The sequence below is a fragment of the Diadema antillarum genome, unplaced genomic scaffold (assembly GCF_040938485.1).
Source record: "Diadema antillarum isolate AM-2024a unplaced genomic scaffold, OU_Dant_1.0 seq00001426_RagTag, whole genome shotgun sequence".
Classification (NCBI taxonomy): domain Eukaryota; kingdom Metazoa; phylum Echinodermata; class Echinoidea; order Diadematoida; family Diadematidae; genus Diadema; species Diadema antillarum.
In genome coordinates, this window is record NW_027272178.1 from 548,257 (window position 1) to 564,054 (window position 15,798).

Sequence of the window (15,798 nt, forward strand, 5' to 3'; positions counted from 1 at the left end):
TCTTGGATCCGCGGAGTCTCCGTGTTGATCCAGCAAAGACGTGCAGCCCAATATGAATGTTTAATTGCATTTCACCGCCATAACCTTGACAACTGCATGGGACCACTCCCACCCTTTCAACCCCGTGCTCCCATAACACCAGATACTGTTCCTATTATTGTTTGGCAATAATCATTTTAAAGTGATTTGAAATTTATTAATCAAGCAAAGATGTTGGAACGACTAGTTATTGCTGGGTGCACGTGGCACGCAACGCGTCGCGCTCACTCCCCCGAAAGTATCGCGGCAATGTTCTTCATTCCCACCCGCACTGCGCCAGCACTTCGTTAGGCTGGACAAGCCGATAGAGTATTGGTTCCATGCGACATGGGCCTCTAGTGACCCTGAGGTGCGTGCTTGCCCCTATTATACCATGATACCACCCCCTCACACACACCCATGGGGTACCCTTTCTGACTCGTATGAATATCAAAGTTTGCACGTAGAACTATTATGCGTTACGCCCTCGCGAACAAAGGCCGGGCACGACGACACAATGCAACGCCCTGCGCTCCGGCCGAGGCAGCGGGTACCAACTGGCGGGCGCGTGTAGAGGGCACGGAAAAGTAGAGAGTAACCTAGTTACGCATCCAGATCCGTTCTCCAATAACTCAGCCACCGAAGTTAAACATTGACTGCGAGCAGCCAGCACGCGCCCCTTGCCTCACCGACTCGCCCGACTGTACGCACTTCATCTTCTAGCTGGCAGTAAAATATTTTACTCGAACATGCTAAACCAAAAGCAAGGGACATACTTCCCTGAAATTCCCATAAGTTACTTCTCTGTTGATTCTCAATATTCATGACGTTGCTGCGTTGATGTGCTTGGGGTTAAGAAGGGAAAGCCGTGCACAGCTTGTCGATGCGCCTGATTAAACTAAGCAGACCGCGACAAAATATTGCCTTTTCACGCCACACTCATATCCGAGTCAATTAACGTAATTAAACGCCACTGCCCATCTCGAGTAGCCACTGGAGAAGACGGAAAGGGAACGTTGAAGAGAGAAGGAGGGGACGTGAGGATGTGAGCGATGGGGAGGAGGGAGAAGGAGTGGCGAAGGGGTAATAGAATTACGAAAGGTTGATGGCGGGACCATTGTCTGGGTGCAACTCGAGCGACTGGTTGATGTCCGATCATTTTGTTTAACTGGTTGTATGATAACAATGGCCATGATTTCGTCTCTAATCCGGTCAGTATGTCGTGCATGTTGTTTTTTTTCCTCTCTCTCTCTCTCTATCTCTATCTTCGCTGCATTGGAAATGAAAGATAAACACATTAAGGGATGGGATAATTCAATAAGCCAATTTCACGTTATCCACAGCAAACACTAAAAATACGATAATAATAACAAAAATCATATCATTACTTTTTATTGCCTACATCCTGCCATTATAAAGCTTTTCGACATTTCGATGAGAACAATAATAGCCTATATTCTATGCTAGTTATGAATAGATGATCTCTCTAATTAGAATTCCACATCAGATCAGAACCTAATGGAGATGAACAGCCGGTTTATGTCAAGCCGATTATTTCGCAGTGCAATATGATTATTGCAGAGTGACGATTGTTACGCAAGTGATGGAATAACTACACGCTGTATGAGAAAGTAAACATATACAACAGGGATATATATATATATAATCCTAACTTAGATAATGAAATAATGAAATGAATATGATACCGACGGAATATACTTATTGATCTGTTTTTCAAGGAATGAAGATGGACTATTCCAGCGAACCTTAAGAGAATTAGAAGTAACCAGTCAGATGATAAAAGAATATAAACTGTAGATAAAGAGACAATTCGGCACAATTCTAATAATATGAAATGTTGAAAATATCAGTGTCAGAATATCGTGAAAGATCTCATTAATTGAGCTCCGGTGAGGATTGAATTCTACTGGCACTTAGTGTACTCATTAGAGATACAGCAGGTCATCAAACACAGTCTTAAAATGGTTTGAAGTTTAACGCATCTGGGTTAATTGAATTGGATTTACCGCTTCCGGTTTAAAAAAAAAAAGACTCATTAATACAGACATAGTACAAAAACATGGATGAATGGAGGAGACCACAAGACAATATACGTTACAGATTTTGTTTGTCCATTATTCCTGAGGACTCTTTCGCGGTGAAAGCGCCAGACAATTCTTGTTGTTTTAGCAGGTTGTTGTTGTTGACCGCTAAGGGTCCTTAGCTACCATCAAGCGTATGAGCCATTTACAAAATGGTCAATTTCTGAGGATTGACATTTATATAGTGTACTATTTATATAGTAAAGAAAGGCAGGTACAAGGATACCGATGGTCATGATGGTTTCAGTTGTCATGGAGATAACAACATCGATCACATGCTCAAGAACAGATGTTTTTTATTCCATAGAGAAGTCGGTCTGTTTTGTCGTTTGTGTTATAATTCTTTCACTAATTTTTCATGGTTCAGGTTGTTTGTTTGTTTGTGTTTTGTGTGTGTGTGTGTGTGTGTGTGTGTGTGTGTGTGTGTGTGTGTGTGTGTGTGTGTGTGTGTGTGTGTGTCTGTGTCTGTGTCTGTGTGTGTCTGTGTGTGTCTGTGTGTGTGTCTGTGTGTGTCTGTGTGTCTGTGTCTATATGTCTATCTGGCTGTGTCTGTGTGTGTGCTACATACGTATGTACGTTTTTATGAATTATGTATGAATCTACTTGAACTACTGGATCAAAACTACTTAGAAGGAGAGGTAAACAGTGAAATATTGTTGTGACTAAAATTCACGGCGTTTTTTAGTATCCATTTCCATAGCATCTGGAATCTGTCGTCGACATAGGAAACTCAGTAGAAATGTTTTCTGATCTGAACTTGCATTCTGGTCAATACTGGTGATACAGTGATCTTTGATATGAGAAGCTCCGATGTACATATTGAATTACGGTGATGGCAGGAGCAGTCACGTCGTCATAGCAATCAACAGATTGAAGAGCGCGTGACGAGAATTCGTTCAAAACAGCTACCGTTTCTGGTGGATTTCTCATCAGGGAGGTGTATTACCCTAACCGCACCCAATCTAATCCATCGCACAGGAGATAAACGCTTTGAATGTTAATGTCTTCCGATATGTAGCCTAGATGCTGCTTTAAACGACCGAAATGTGTCTAAACACAGCAATGTCAATTAATGTGATGAAGAATAGCAAAACCGTGTCAAGAATTGGTACCATTTCCTCTAATATTTCGTTTGAAATCCATACCCGAAAGTGTAGGAGATAAAATAGCATCAGGCAAGATATCCAACGACATGCCAATCATTATGAACTGCACTGGTTTAATAAGGCTTGGAGTGGATTGTTCATTTCATTTAATTTCATTTCCAACAAAGTATAATTACAGCATAACATTCTCAAATACATACAGTTACATTAACTTATTAAATCAATTATTTAAATAACTAATGAGGGTCATTTTGATAAGGGAAAATACAATGTAAAGAAATATGACCATATAATATGAGTGAACTGTATGAAAGAAAAGCTGTTGGAAATGTCAGGCCCCCATATAGCAGGATCCTTGGTGAAAAAAAATAGATCAAATAAACATTAAAAAAAACTGAACTACTGCGGATTAATTTAGCACAATTTGGTTTTAAAAAAGTGTTTTCTCTCATTTTTCTACATCAACGCCGTCAAGGCATTCAGACTTTATAAAATCTCAACAACAAAATAAAAACCTCAGGACATCGCAAGTGAAAGCAAGAAAGGTGATGGCGATGACTTAGAAGTCTTCTACAATTCTTCTTTTTTTTTTCTCTCGCGATGAAGCTCGCGATGCAGAGTCCAAGCCCCTTTGCCTTGTCTATTCAATCACCACCCCCTTCCCCAAATATCAGTAATTGACGTGATGCAAGCTAGAGCACCACACTCGTCCCTCTCCCGATCCGATTTGGGCGTTAGTGAGTTGGCAAGCAATCCAATAATTGGTGAAGTACTTAGGAAAACACGACAGGCGAGAGGTGGTGAATAGTTTAAACGTCTTTCCCTCACCTCTCCCCTTCTCCTGCTCGCTTTCTGTCTGCCATTAACCGTCATCTCCTCCCTCAATTTAATCGTGCACATCATCATATTTTCGCGCTCTTTGACTCCTGTCGACGTTCGAGGCCCTCCCCGACCGCCAGTGCCATCTTTCCTTTCTATCCTCGAGTCAATTTTCCTGTATCTATACCGTTCACTTTTGTAGTCACCTTTCCTCACTGTTCTAACGTGGCCATGTCGGGAGGAGTGTTTTAGCGCTCGTCACAGCCAATCCGTTCCTCTTTTAAGTTGAGGTTCACGTCACACGACAATATTCATCGTGGAATCACTTCCCTTTTTTTATAGAAAGAACGCTATGGGAGCAAATAGCTTCTGAATATGATTTTGCTGAATTACATTTTGCAATTCTAATCGCCATGTATGAAGGAAAATCTCGTTTAAGCAGAATTATGATCATAATCGACATGATCTAGAAAGCCCAGAAAGATCTGTGCATATTCTAAACCGCAATCTATACGTAAGAGCTCAAATCAAACGTATGTACAAACATAATAAAGAATGTGATTGCATCATGCATGTCTGAAGAGTGCGCGTTGTTATTGAATTGAAATGACCATCAATGGCAGATTCAATCGTTGATAGACAACATAAAGTACAGCGGAAATCATACTTAGATCTATGAAGGTGAAATCGTTATCCTTTAGATTACTGAAACATCCTCTTGCTTTTAGCGTCTGTAGACATTATACAACATTAATTTGTTTGCTCTGAAAGATTTGAAAGCTTGTCGCCCATGTGAAGACACAAAATACACTCCCTCATACACAATCTTGTAAATTTATTGCTTGTTATATAGCCTTCCTTTTTTTTGGGGGGGGGGGGGAGGGAGTATGTTTTGTATGTTTTATGTGTAATATAGCGCTGATTAACGTATTCCACTGAGTTTCTTTGTTTGAGGACAGTTTTCTGTGCAAACATCATATCATAGGACACCTATAATAGTCTTTGTAATGCCAGGAAGCAAAGACGCTGGTACACCAGCTCAGTGTGAAGCATCTCTGGAATTGTTTCGAGAAAGCTGCCGACTGCATTTCAATAAATGAGACCCATTTACAATCATCAATGCCAGTCTGCTTCCTGTACCTCTGGTCGACCCCGACTGGAGTCCCCATATCTACAAGGAGGGAAAAATGCCTAAACTATTCGTTAAAAGAATGACAAGCACGTTTGATGCAATAAAATCTACGATGTGGAACTTTCCTGTGGTTCAGATATGAATTTTATATGCCGTCTTTCTTTAACTGAATATACACTTTTAGTACGTGCTACCTACCACTAATCGATATATAACAGTTTTGGCGGGTCGTAAACACGACTGTAAAACTGTGTTTGCCAGACGTAATTCCTCAGCTACCTGATATTAAATCTGGCATCGTAAAAGTAGGCAAGCATAATATATTCCTGTTTATATCAAACCGATGATGGATGTATGATAGGGCTAACGATTGTTTGCTCAGTTACCGTTCCCCTTTTTTTTATAAACATTTTGCATGGCATAAACATTGCCCTTCAATATTACAATTGCCGATTTACTCCTGACCCGGAATAGATTGTACCTTGTACAAACTAAGTCACTCTTGATTCTACATAGGTATGGGACATACCAAACATGTCTCTGTCTCTAAATTCTTATATTCTCTCACTTTCTCTCCATCTCTCTGTATCTCTTTCTGTCTCTTTTTCTGCGCCTTCTCTCTCCCCACCCCCTTCTCTCTCTCTCTTTCTCTTCTCCACTATAGAAGCTGCTGTAGAGGAACGCAGTTCCCACTCATCATGCTTATAGGAGGATAACGCAGAGCAATTTGCATCACTCATCCACACCAAGGAGGTATCACCTTGTCCGTACGCTCCCTGTAAGGTATCTCATGCAGTTTAGGAGCAGGCGATTCAAGAATCTATGCAAGACATTGCAAGAGGTGAAATATATTGTAACCTGCATTTGACAACAATTCCAAGATACGAGTAGAGAAGACGATAACAAGGTCTTACATACGAGAAGGAAGATTTACACAGCTTGGCAATTGATAAAGGGAAGATGGGTTATATGATACAATTTACTGCAGGGGCAATATTTGAGGAACATTAAACGAAGGAAAAAAGATTATGAAAACTCACATAATGTACATACCAAAATATTTTCAGAACTTCTGAAAAAAAATATGTCAAAATATCTCTACTCCCACGTTTAGGGTTGTCTTTCTTTTCTTGTTTAAGGCAATTTGCTTAGTATTGCTAGTTCAGCAATTAGATATTAGTTATTCTTTATGAGGAGGCTACAAATTACACGCTCTGCTTTTAAGCAATTCCTTCCTTTTTCAATCAATTTTGATGAAGTTTTTACTAAAAAAAAAGAAGTTACAACATTTATTGTATTTCAGTTCACAGTATTTCCATCGATTACAATGTTGTATTGATTTCGTGCAGTTATATGTATTTAAATATCAATCTAAACTGCCTTTTGTAAGAAATAAATAAATGAAATGAATATAGTGAATGAATGAAACATCAGTGGATGGTAAATTGCAAGGTTGTCCTGCCATAGAGAATCACAAGGGTCTACTGCTTTCTCATTGTACGACCTTCCCTGTGTTCTATATCACAGTGATAATGGCGCCGAGGGTACACATAGAACCCATGCGTGTAATCGGTCACTGACCGCTTATTGGTGTCCAATCAGTACACATGCCATTGGATCTATTTGTGCACATGTGGCTATGTGTCTGTATGTGCAAGTTTAGGCCTACACATGACTGTGTCATTTGACTGATTGATATAGGTGTGTTGGCACACTGTGCTTTCTTATTAACAAATACACACAAACTTGTGAACATAGTTTTCATCTATAGATATGGTTGTGTAAAAAGCTTTTGATAAACGGCGATTGTTATTTCGTAAGGACTTTCTGTTCATGAAAATATAAACACTCTTGGCTATTGAAGATAATGAATGTTCTACATTTTGCATGGTAATAGGAGTAAATAAAAGATTGGAGGCCGCAATATTTCCCCGTTTCCTATTTTCGGTCGGTCTGTCGGTCTACCTGTCCGGCTATCTATCTGTCCATCCGTATGTCTATCTTTCTATCTACCTACTAATCTATCTTTTGATCAACTTATGTTCCTGCCTATCTACCTTTCTGCTTGTCTGTTTATACATTTGTCTGTCCTTTTATCTATCTGTTTACCGTTCCATCGTCCTGTCTTCTCAATCTCTCTCCCTCTGCTGATATTAGTAATCTTGCTGCTCGTCAGTGATTGTGAGATAATGATGGCATTTTGTTGAAACTACAGTCGTTCCTTGCTTAGGTCTCCCCTCCTTCCCGCCCCTTCTTTTTGTTTGAAGAATTCACCTTTCTCACACCTACGTGCATTGACCAACTCTAGAGTGAAAACAAACCGGGCACTTCAAAGGGACCACTTTACAACGCTGTCCCATGTTCCGAATGCTGCCATCAAAATAGCAAATAGTAGCACATACCACGCCAAGAATTACCCTCGCGCTGGTAATTGTATGTTTTGGAGGCTGCAGAAAATGGTAAAGAGTCATGGTGAGCGCCATGCAGCGCAAGACAGCCCGAGATAGACGGGGGGCGGGGGAGCGAGAGAAGAGGCATTTTGCGATGAATGTGTACACGGGTGAAGTGCCCGTAAAGACAGAGCAAACACGCCTTCCTTTGCCGCGCTGTGTGCGCTTCTTAACCTCAGACAAGCCCTTCACACATTTGTTGCTGTGAGATTGAGACTCGCGAAGGGAATGTCTCGCCTCGGTGATGTCACAATGGTCTCTCTCCCTCTCTTCGTCATGTCACCACGTGACACACGATACACTACCTTCATTTCTGCATGTTATTCTGGGCTATTTTTTTTTCGAACTTCGTAAGATTAAATTCATCATTCCCTAATTTCAATTCAGGCCACTTGTGTACGTCATGCATTCTGTCCCTGCTTGTAGAGCTTCATGAAAGGTGGCCCAACATGCCAGAAGATTGAAAGTAATATGTTCTCATCTGAAGTTATATTTTTAACTGATTGCAATTTCCTTTTTATCAAGATGTACAATAAGACATATAGAAGGTTGTTTGATGACTGACAGTGATAATTAATCATTATTTACTACAGAGTAAAACAAGTGTTATTCCGAAACAATTAGAACATTATTATGCTGATGCGAACAGCATCTTCCAAGTGTTATGTCGTCAAAATTTGCTATATCGGCTAAGACGTAACCCCTTTTCGGGGAAATCCCTTCTGCATTATTCACGAAAGAAAGAAAGACCTGATGTGCAAGCTACATTGCTACAAAGATGGGCGAACCTCGTTAGAACAGGGGTGATTTTATTGTATTGTGTCCCAGTATTGTGTATTGTCAGGTGAAATGAATTCAACATTAATTCGCTGAAGTTGTTGAATTCCTTAAGAATTGAAGCAAAACAACAACAAAAAGATGGAAGCTGTGTCAATAATCATTTCGAAGTGGATGATTGAGCGAAAGGGAAATAAAAAAGAACACTGAACGAGACTTTGGCACTCTTATAGCCACAAACACATCATATCGGGTGCAAGAGTAACCCTTTTCAATATAGTAGGTCCACACGAGAGTCAGCCCCAAGTACAAGCAAGGTTTGAGATACAGACATGATATAAAGTCAGTTATCTGCATGATTCATGTGCCTTGCAGGTAAAGGTTTGCTCTCGCACATGGTTTGAAGGCAGGTATTACTGTATGAGCTAAAGAGGAGACAGAAGGTAGGGTCTTTTTTCTTCTTCTTCTTCTTCTTCTTTACACATTCATCTTGACATTGAATTTTTTTTTTCTCGAAGATTGAATAGACGCATGATGTCATCGTGGCTGTAGGGTGGAAAACATGAAAAGCGTTATGTGAATCAAGTACTCACCCTTGAATAGAAATTCTATCCAATGGCAGAAGCTCAGATTTTCACTTTTTTATGTTTCATTATTACACGATATTAGAGAAACTGGTAGCACCGCAGGACCATAAAACTGAGATTCTTCAAACTTGAAATAGTGTTAGCTCTATCTGCTTTCGTTTTTGTTGTTATTGTTATTACGATATAAGTTACATAAAAATGTATAAAGATTAAACAATAACGAAAACATTCGATGCACACACAAGAATACACACACACACACACACACACACACACACACACACACACACACACACACACACACATATCAAGTCGAGACGAGGTCTCAACAGGCAAAGGGGATTTTACACTTTTAAGCGCATGTATAATATGAATTATCATGTACATATACAAATCCGGAGGTTTTATAAACATGGAAGTTATCACTGATAGTACACAGCGTGATTGTTGCAATTTACTGATCATCATAGATATAATGTGTCTTTTGTAAAGCACCCTGTCCGCCGTATCATTGGCCTCTGTTTAAACACGGACTCTGCAAGGCGCCCCCTTATCGGGAGTCCTACAGTGACAAAAACACACTAAAAACAAAACAAAACAAAAACAAGAAAAGTATGTAACAAGATGTCAGGTCCAAGTGATCAAATTATGTCATTATTCCGTCATTGCCTGTGCAAATTTCATGGGATCAGTGCTACTAATCACCCTTAAATACCGGTTTAGTCAGGGTAACTGATAGCGAGTGATCCCTTTGTTCCCTCAGTCAGCCCAGTACCTGCCTTCGTGGTGTTAGTCCACACAGTGCTGATAAATGCACAATTATCGCTGGTGTGTTGTCTAAGATTCTTTGGGGGAAGACTGGCTGTCCCAGTTACCTGTAGGGAACCGAGGTGTGTGTGAATGACAAACTTAACGAACAAGAGTTGGAGACTGGACAGGTATAACAGCAGAGTTTATTCGCGGTTTGATTTCGCTTTTTTTTTCCGCCATGGTTCTATTTTTTTTTTTTTATTCTTATTTCATGTCAGTTTCAAGAACTGGTGGCAGTGAGATAGAATGGATTTTTTTCCCCATGACCAAAAGTATGTTCTGGTATGTCAATGAATTAAAGGTGATGTATTTGCAAAACGAATCAAAAGTTCATAGAGAGAGAATGTATTTCAAAGAAGACGAAGAAGAAGAAAAAGAAGAAAACGATGATGATGATGAAGAAGAAGAAAAAGCAAAGACGACAAAATTGATAAAAATCATTTTCACTCATAGAGCTCTTATTTTTACCTTTTTCTACAGCAATTCCATTGCAATCTTCCTTTTTATTCTTTAATATCCGTTATCATTGTATTATCATTGTACTATTGTTATAATTTTTATTACGAGCGCCGGGTTGTTCTATCATAGTCGTTGCTACATACTACTTTCATTGTTATTGATAGAGGCCATACTTTGTCCTAGTCTTGATCTTGGCGTCCTGTTGTGATATTCACAGAATCAGAAAAAGGGAGGATAATCAAGAAGAGAATTCAATGTCAATTTTCAATTTCAATTTCAATTTCAATTCATTTCGTACTTCTCGTATATCAATATTACATCAAAAAATAACAGCACCAGTTCTTTTACCTAGTCAACAATTACACACAAAAAAAAAAACCACCATATATAATAATAACCCAGTAATGATAACGATAACTGGTCGAAGTCGAAATGGGGTTGTACAAAGAGAAGTATGATTGAACCTACATGAAAGCAAGCTTGTTTGACTCTAAGCCCCAGATTATCAGTGTTTGTGAAAGAGAAACGGAGAACGGATAGAACTTCAGACCAGGTGATTTAATAGTACCAAATAAGGAAAGCGGGGTATGCCTATGTGATGAAGAAATAATAGAAAAAGAAAACTATACTAAAATGCAAACCATATAAAATGAGATGTAAATTAAATCCTTTTGTTACGAATCGGGAGTTTACACAGAGAAATAATAGGTGTTTCCCATGAGGGATGTCTCTGATGACTTTTGCGTTTTTTGTTGTTTATAGGATGGCGTGTTATCACACTAATTGTGGGAGGATTACTTGCATGAGCCAGCGAAAAGGATCGGATCTCCGTGGTGCCGATGATAAGTGACTGATTTGAGGTGGGTGTCTATCTCGGACTTTGCGTTGACTTTGAGGTGCTCTCATCAGTGTCTCATTAAACACAACAAAATGCATGATACGCAAACTTTGCATACACATTAGGGGGGATTTTCGGAGATAACCTTGATGATATGATGGAGCATGCGTAAATGTGCGGTGAGTCTTGGTAAAGGCCCTATACGTAAGGGGGGGGGGTTCAATGCACTTTACTGTATTTTGCTCCTTTTAATGTATTTGACGCTTACGGTAATGCATTTGATAGATATTAGGTCTTTTTCAATTCGCCATCTTATTCAAAGCTAACAACGAAAGCATTGCACTACCAAAAAACTACTTTGTTCAGGTTTTTTATTTTATTAGACAGATATTTCTTCTATGTCTATTTGAATGATATAAGATATTTGACAATCCATTTCATACAAAGTTGTCAAATTCCTTCGTGGTGACTGTCATAATTAATCTCAATTATCTAAGAACATTCGCCAGACGTCTCTGATATCATTAATTATTGTTTTCATATTCAATTTGATAACTCATAGGCACGTCTCTCATGTCGCATACTGAACTAATAGGTCTATGCCGTTTGCATAGTGTGTCTCTGGATGAACTTTGCCTGCATGAAGTTAAAGGAAAAGAAAAACACAACATATAGCTGTTTTTTCTTTCCACGTATGTCAAACTACTAAGGCTACGCCTTATTGCTGCTATTGCCTGTTTCTTTATTGAATCATTTCTTTCTTCTTCTTTTTTTTTCGTTTCGTTTCGTTCGTTTATTTCATTTCCGACTCATATGTACAATTTCTTGTGACATGGCCATGAAAGTGCCGCGAACTCTGTTAAAGTGCAAATCGTCTGGATGTTGGCTAATTACGTAGTTATGTTAATTGATCGGGTCGAGATGGTCGATGGAGGGTCTAGCTGAAGCCATTCCAGGGATGGACACCAAAGGGGACACTAATGGGCTCAATCAATCGATCCCAACCACGGCCTGTATCGATCAGGAAATAGATATTCTGTGACCTGCCCCTCTCTCCGTGCAAACACACACACACATACATACAGACACACAAAGTTACACAAACACACACATTATGCACTCTCATTTATTCACTCTTTCTATCTATCCATTCATCTATCCGCGCTCTTTCTTATAATTCATATTTTTACCTCTGTCTCTCTCGCATCAACGTTGTCATGGTTTAGCCTTGTTTGTTTGTTTTTGTTTTTGTTTTTGTTTTGCTACCAAATAGCTGTCTCAAACCAACTGCAAGGTTCTATTATCATTATCTGATCCTACGTTCTTCAATATCTTTCTCTCTCTATCTATCTATCAATCTATCTATCGATATCTTTACGACTTGGGTGGAATCTATGAATCTCACATCTCTCACCGTTGAGATGGCGTGGCAACTATATTCTTATCTACTTTACTTAATTGCGTCATATATAAAGCACAATCATTTGAACATCAAAAAGGTGCTAATAGATAGACAATTACTGCACAATAGCAAGCCCAGTGATCTATTTCATTTCATAAGCTGGCAGAGGCGAAAAAACAAACAAACAAACACGAACCCTAACATATGAACCTATCAAGAAGGACCATGGAAAGGGGATTATAGGATTAAAAAAAGAGAGAGAAATAGGAGGAGACAAAGAAGACAAAAACAAGAGCTAAATGCTCGGTGAGGTATGACCTTAAAGTACAGACATTAAGCTAACTCTAAGAAAATGGAGCGTTAACTTCAAACATTGTTTAAATTTGGGAATAACTTCTTCTTTTAGGGAAATTATATTAACTCTTAAAATTCGATCAAAGATGTGCAACAATGAAAGCAAATGTGTGTGCAAAATGTACGTAAGTTTTTGGTGTGACATGCATGTACATGATAATCATAACCATGCATTTATACTATCTTTAACATATTTCGCGATTACGAGTCCTGCGTCAAATGTCGATGTTTGCGCGTTTCATGTGTAAGTGTTATTCACGGATCTTGAAGTCAGGTCAAGTAAATAGACCAATAAATATGTTCCTCTGTTTTGAGCTGAAAGCTTCACAAGACTGCACGCTCCGTCAGATATTTATCTGCTTTAATAAGTTATGAAAATGATAATAACATTTCATTTATGGTTCATTAATCACCCATACGTTCAGCTGTTAAGAACTCGAACAAGTAAGAACCCGAGGTTGATTTATTCAAAGGTTTTATGAATTATCCACGTGATATGGTAATTAAAGATTTATATTTCGTTTTAGTATTCAACGAATAGCGTTTCACTTTTATCTATGTAAATATATTTGTATATGACTACATAATGTATACACATATAGTATGTCATACAAAATTTTAAATAGTTGGGTTTTTGCTCTTCAGTTCTTTCCTGCGATTCTGTTGATAATGAGCTTTTGTCAACCTTTATTACAGTTTATATCATGTCCATGTTAACATAAATTATGTTTGTTTAATACTGATTATCATGCCTTATGACAAAATAATGCTCTTATCATTATCAATCGACATGCTGTAGGACCTTGATCTTTAATTGCATAGTATCATGGTTATCAAAATAACGTCGTGTATTAATTTCACACGGAGATGCAAGGCTACAGTCGAATCTTCTCTCTGTGCTAGTCATATATAAAATTTTTGTTCTAGAATTCAAATCGAAAAGCACACACATACAAGGTGTCATTTTAAGCATTGATGAAAAATGGAAAAATTGCACCTCATAGAATTTGACAAAATACTCGAAGTATCCAAAAGGGCCTACTAATGCATACGACATGAGTTGTGTTTCAACACAATGATATATAATAAAATGACAATCTTCATTAACTGGACAATGTACAGTTTAAGGTTGGCCATACGCATACAAACCATTCCTTCTACTAAATTGAACGAGGAGAATAGAATGTGAAATCCAGAGGTCTGTTTTATCACAATAAAAATTTCTTGTTGAATCTTATTCTTGCATTCAAAACTGCTTACACGATAAATTATTTTACCTTTCGGCATGAGTGAAAGAGCACAAAGAATAACATTCGAGGATATCAAAAGTAATTTTAGCCGAAGGACACTGAACCGTTCAATTTCCAGAATTTGATGCATGCAGACATGCATTTCACATTTTGAATTTGAAAGTTTGCTTGTCTTCAAACTGTATTCCTGATTATTCTCTGGGGGAAACTTAAGCAGAAACATCCATCATGTCAATCCAAAATATGTACCTGCTAGGCAAATTCTTACTTTTGAATTTTTAGAGAAAAATGATGTGATAACTGGGAGGAAAGACACAAACGCTTGAGTTTACTGCCGAACAAACACTGAACTACGGTTGACATTCTGTACCGTATGTAACTCTGTCATGAAAACTGCATTGAAGTGTTACAGCTTGATCACTCAAGCATCATTTAGGATCAAACCAAATTCCTGTTTAAATAGCAGAGTATCCATCCTGAGATATATCTACTCATTTCATAATCTTGTACTTAATTTCAAGATATTTCATTTTAGTTGTATCCGTATCGGAGTGCTATTTGTGCTCGATCTGCTTGATTTTAACGACAGTAGAAGCATCCAGTTTCCTTTTTTTTTTTTGTTAATCATTGTGTTATGATTGCTGGTTGATGCATTTGACTGATGCTTGTTTAACGTGTGGCTAATAAATCTGAATTGACAATTTTGTGACTGACGAGTTCAAACTCTGCAGAGAGTGTCTGCTCATTTGCTGGTATGATATCTCGTTTTTTAGCATTTACATCTTACGTGAAGTCCTCGCAAACTTACCGAATCCTCCGGGAAAGTCTCCGAATCGCGGGAGCATGACACCGTTCCGAAACCAGTCTACGGAGAACGACGACAGTGGGTGACCCGTGCGCACGCCATGCTCGCCCACAGCTGCGGCTGCTGCTGCCCTGAAAGCACTCAGGTGATGAGCGGCCTGAGCGTGGTGCTGTCCCCCCAGAAGCCCGGCGTAGAGAGGGTGTGTGTAGATGGCTGGTACCACGGCTGCGTTCGGGGCCAGCCCGGACACTGGAGGATGAAATCCGAGGAGACCTGGCTTGGGGACTAGACTTCCCGTGGTGATGCTCCTACCCTGTACGGCCTGAGCTGGTATACCAACACTAGAGGGTCCGGAAGCGAATCCCCGATCCATGACAGGTACACGTGTAGGGTGTGGCTGCACTGGGATGGGACTAAGAGGACTGCTTCGATCGGGAGGAGATGGTGAGCCGCAGGGAGACTTAGTCTGTCTACCAGGTGACGCGTCCTTAGATAGCAGAGCGTCGATTGTAAACGCCTTCGACGTCTCCATCGTGGAAACCCGCTCTTTCATTTAAGAAATATTGCTCTTCCTTTCAAGGAGTTTTCTGTGATGTGAGATTCTCAAAGTATGGGAAGCTGGCGGTATCGATTGATGTCGTAAGGATGTAACAATGAGGATCCGTTTCGCAAAACGGTGGGGGATGCTTCCAAGATGTAATGAATGAAAGACGGAAGAAGAAATGGGTCGTGGAGAGCGTCGAATTGTGATAGGACGACCAGCGGGGTAAAACCGCCAAGAATGCTTCATTGACAGTGACGCCGTGTCCTCTTAAACTCATCCACCCACCTTGGAGTGGTCCTAATCGTCGTCTTCAGATCGGAACACACTCTTTGCAAGAACCACGTG

General features: G+C 39.4%; 1 protein-coding gene across 1 annotated transcript in view; it reads right to left on the reverse strand.

Annotated features, from left to right (window-relative positions):
* Positions 1–15,462, reverse strand: part of LOC139709336 (uncharacterized) — a 37,834-nt gene extending 22,372 nt beyond the window's left edge. The window contains exon 1 of the mRNA XM_071621291.1: positions 14,913–15,462. Coding sequence (XP_071477392.1) covers positions 14,913–15,462 — 550 coding nt within the window. The remainder of the gene's footprint in view (positions 1–14,912) is intronic.
* Between the last annotated feature and the right edge of the window lie 336 nt (positions 15,463–15,798).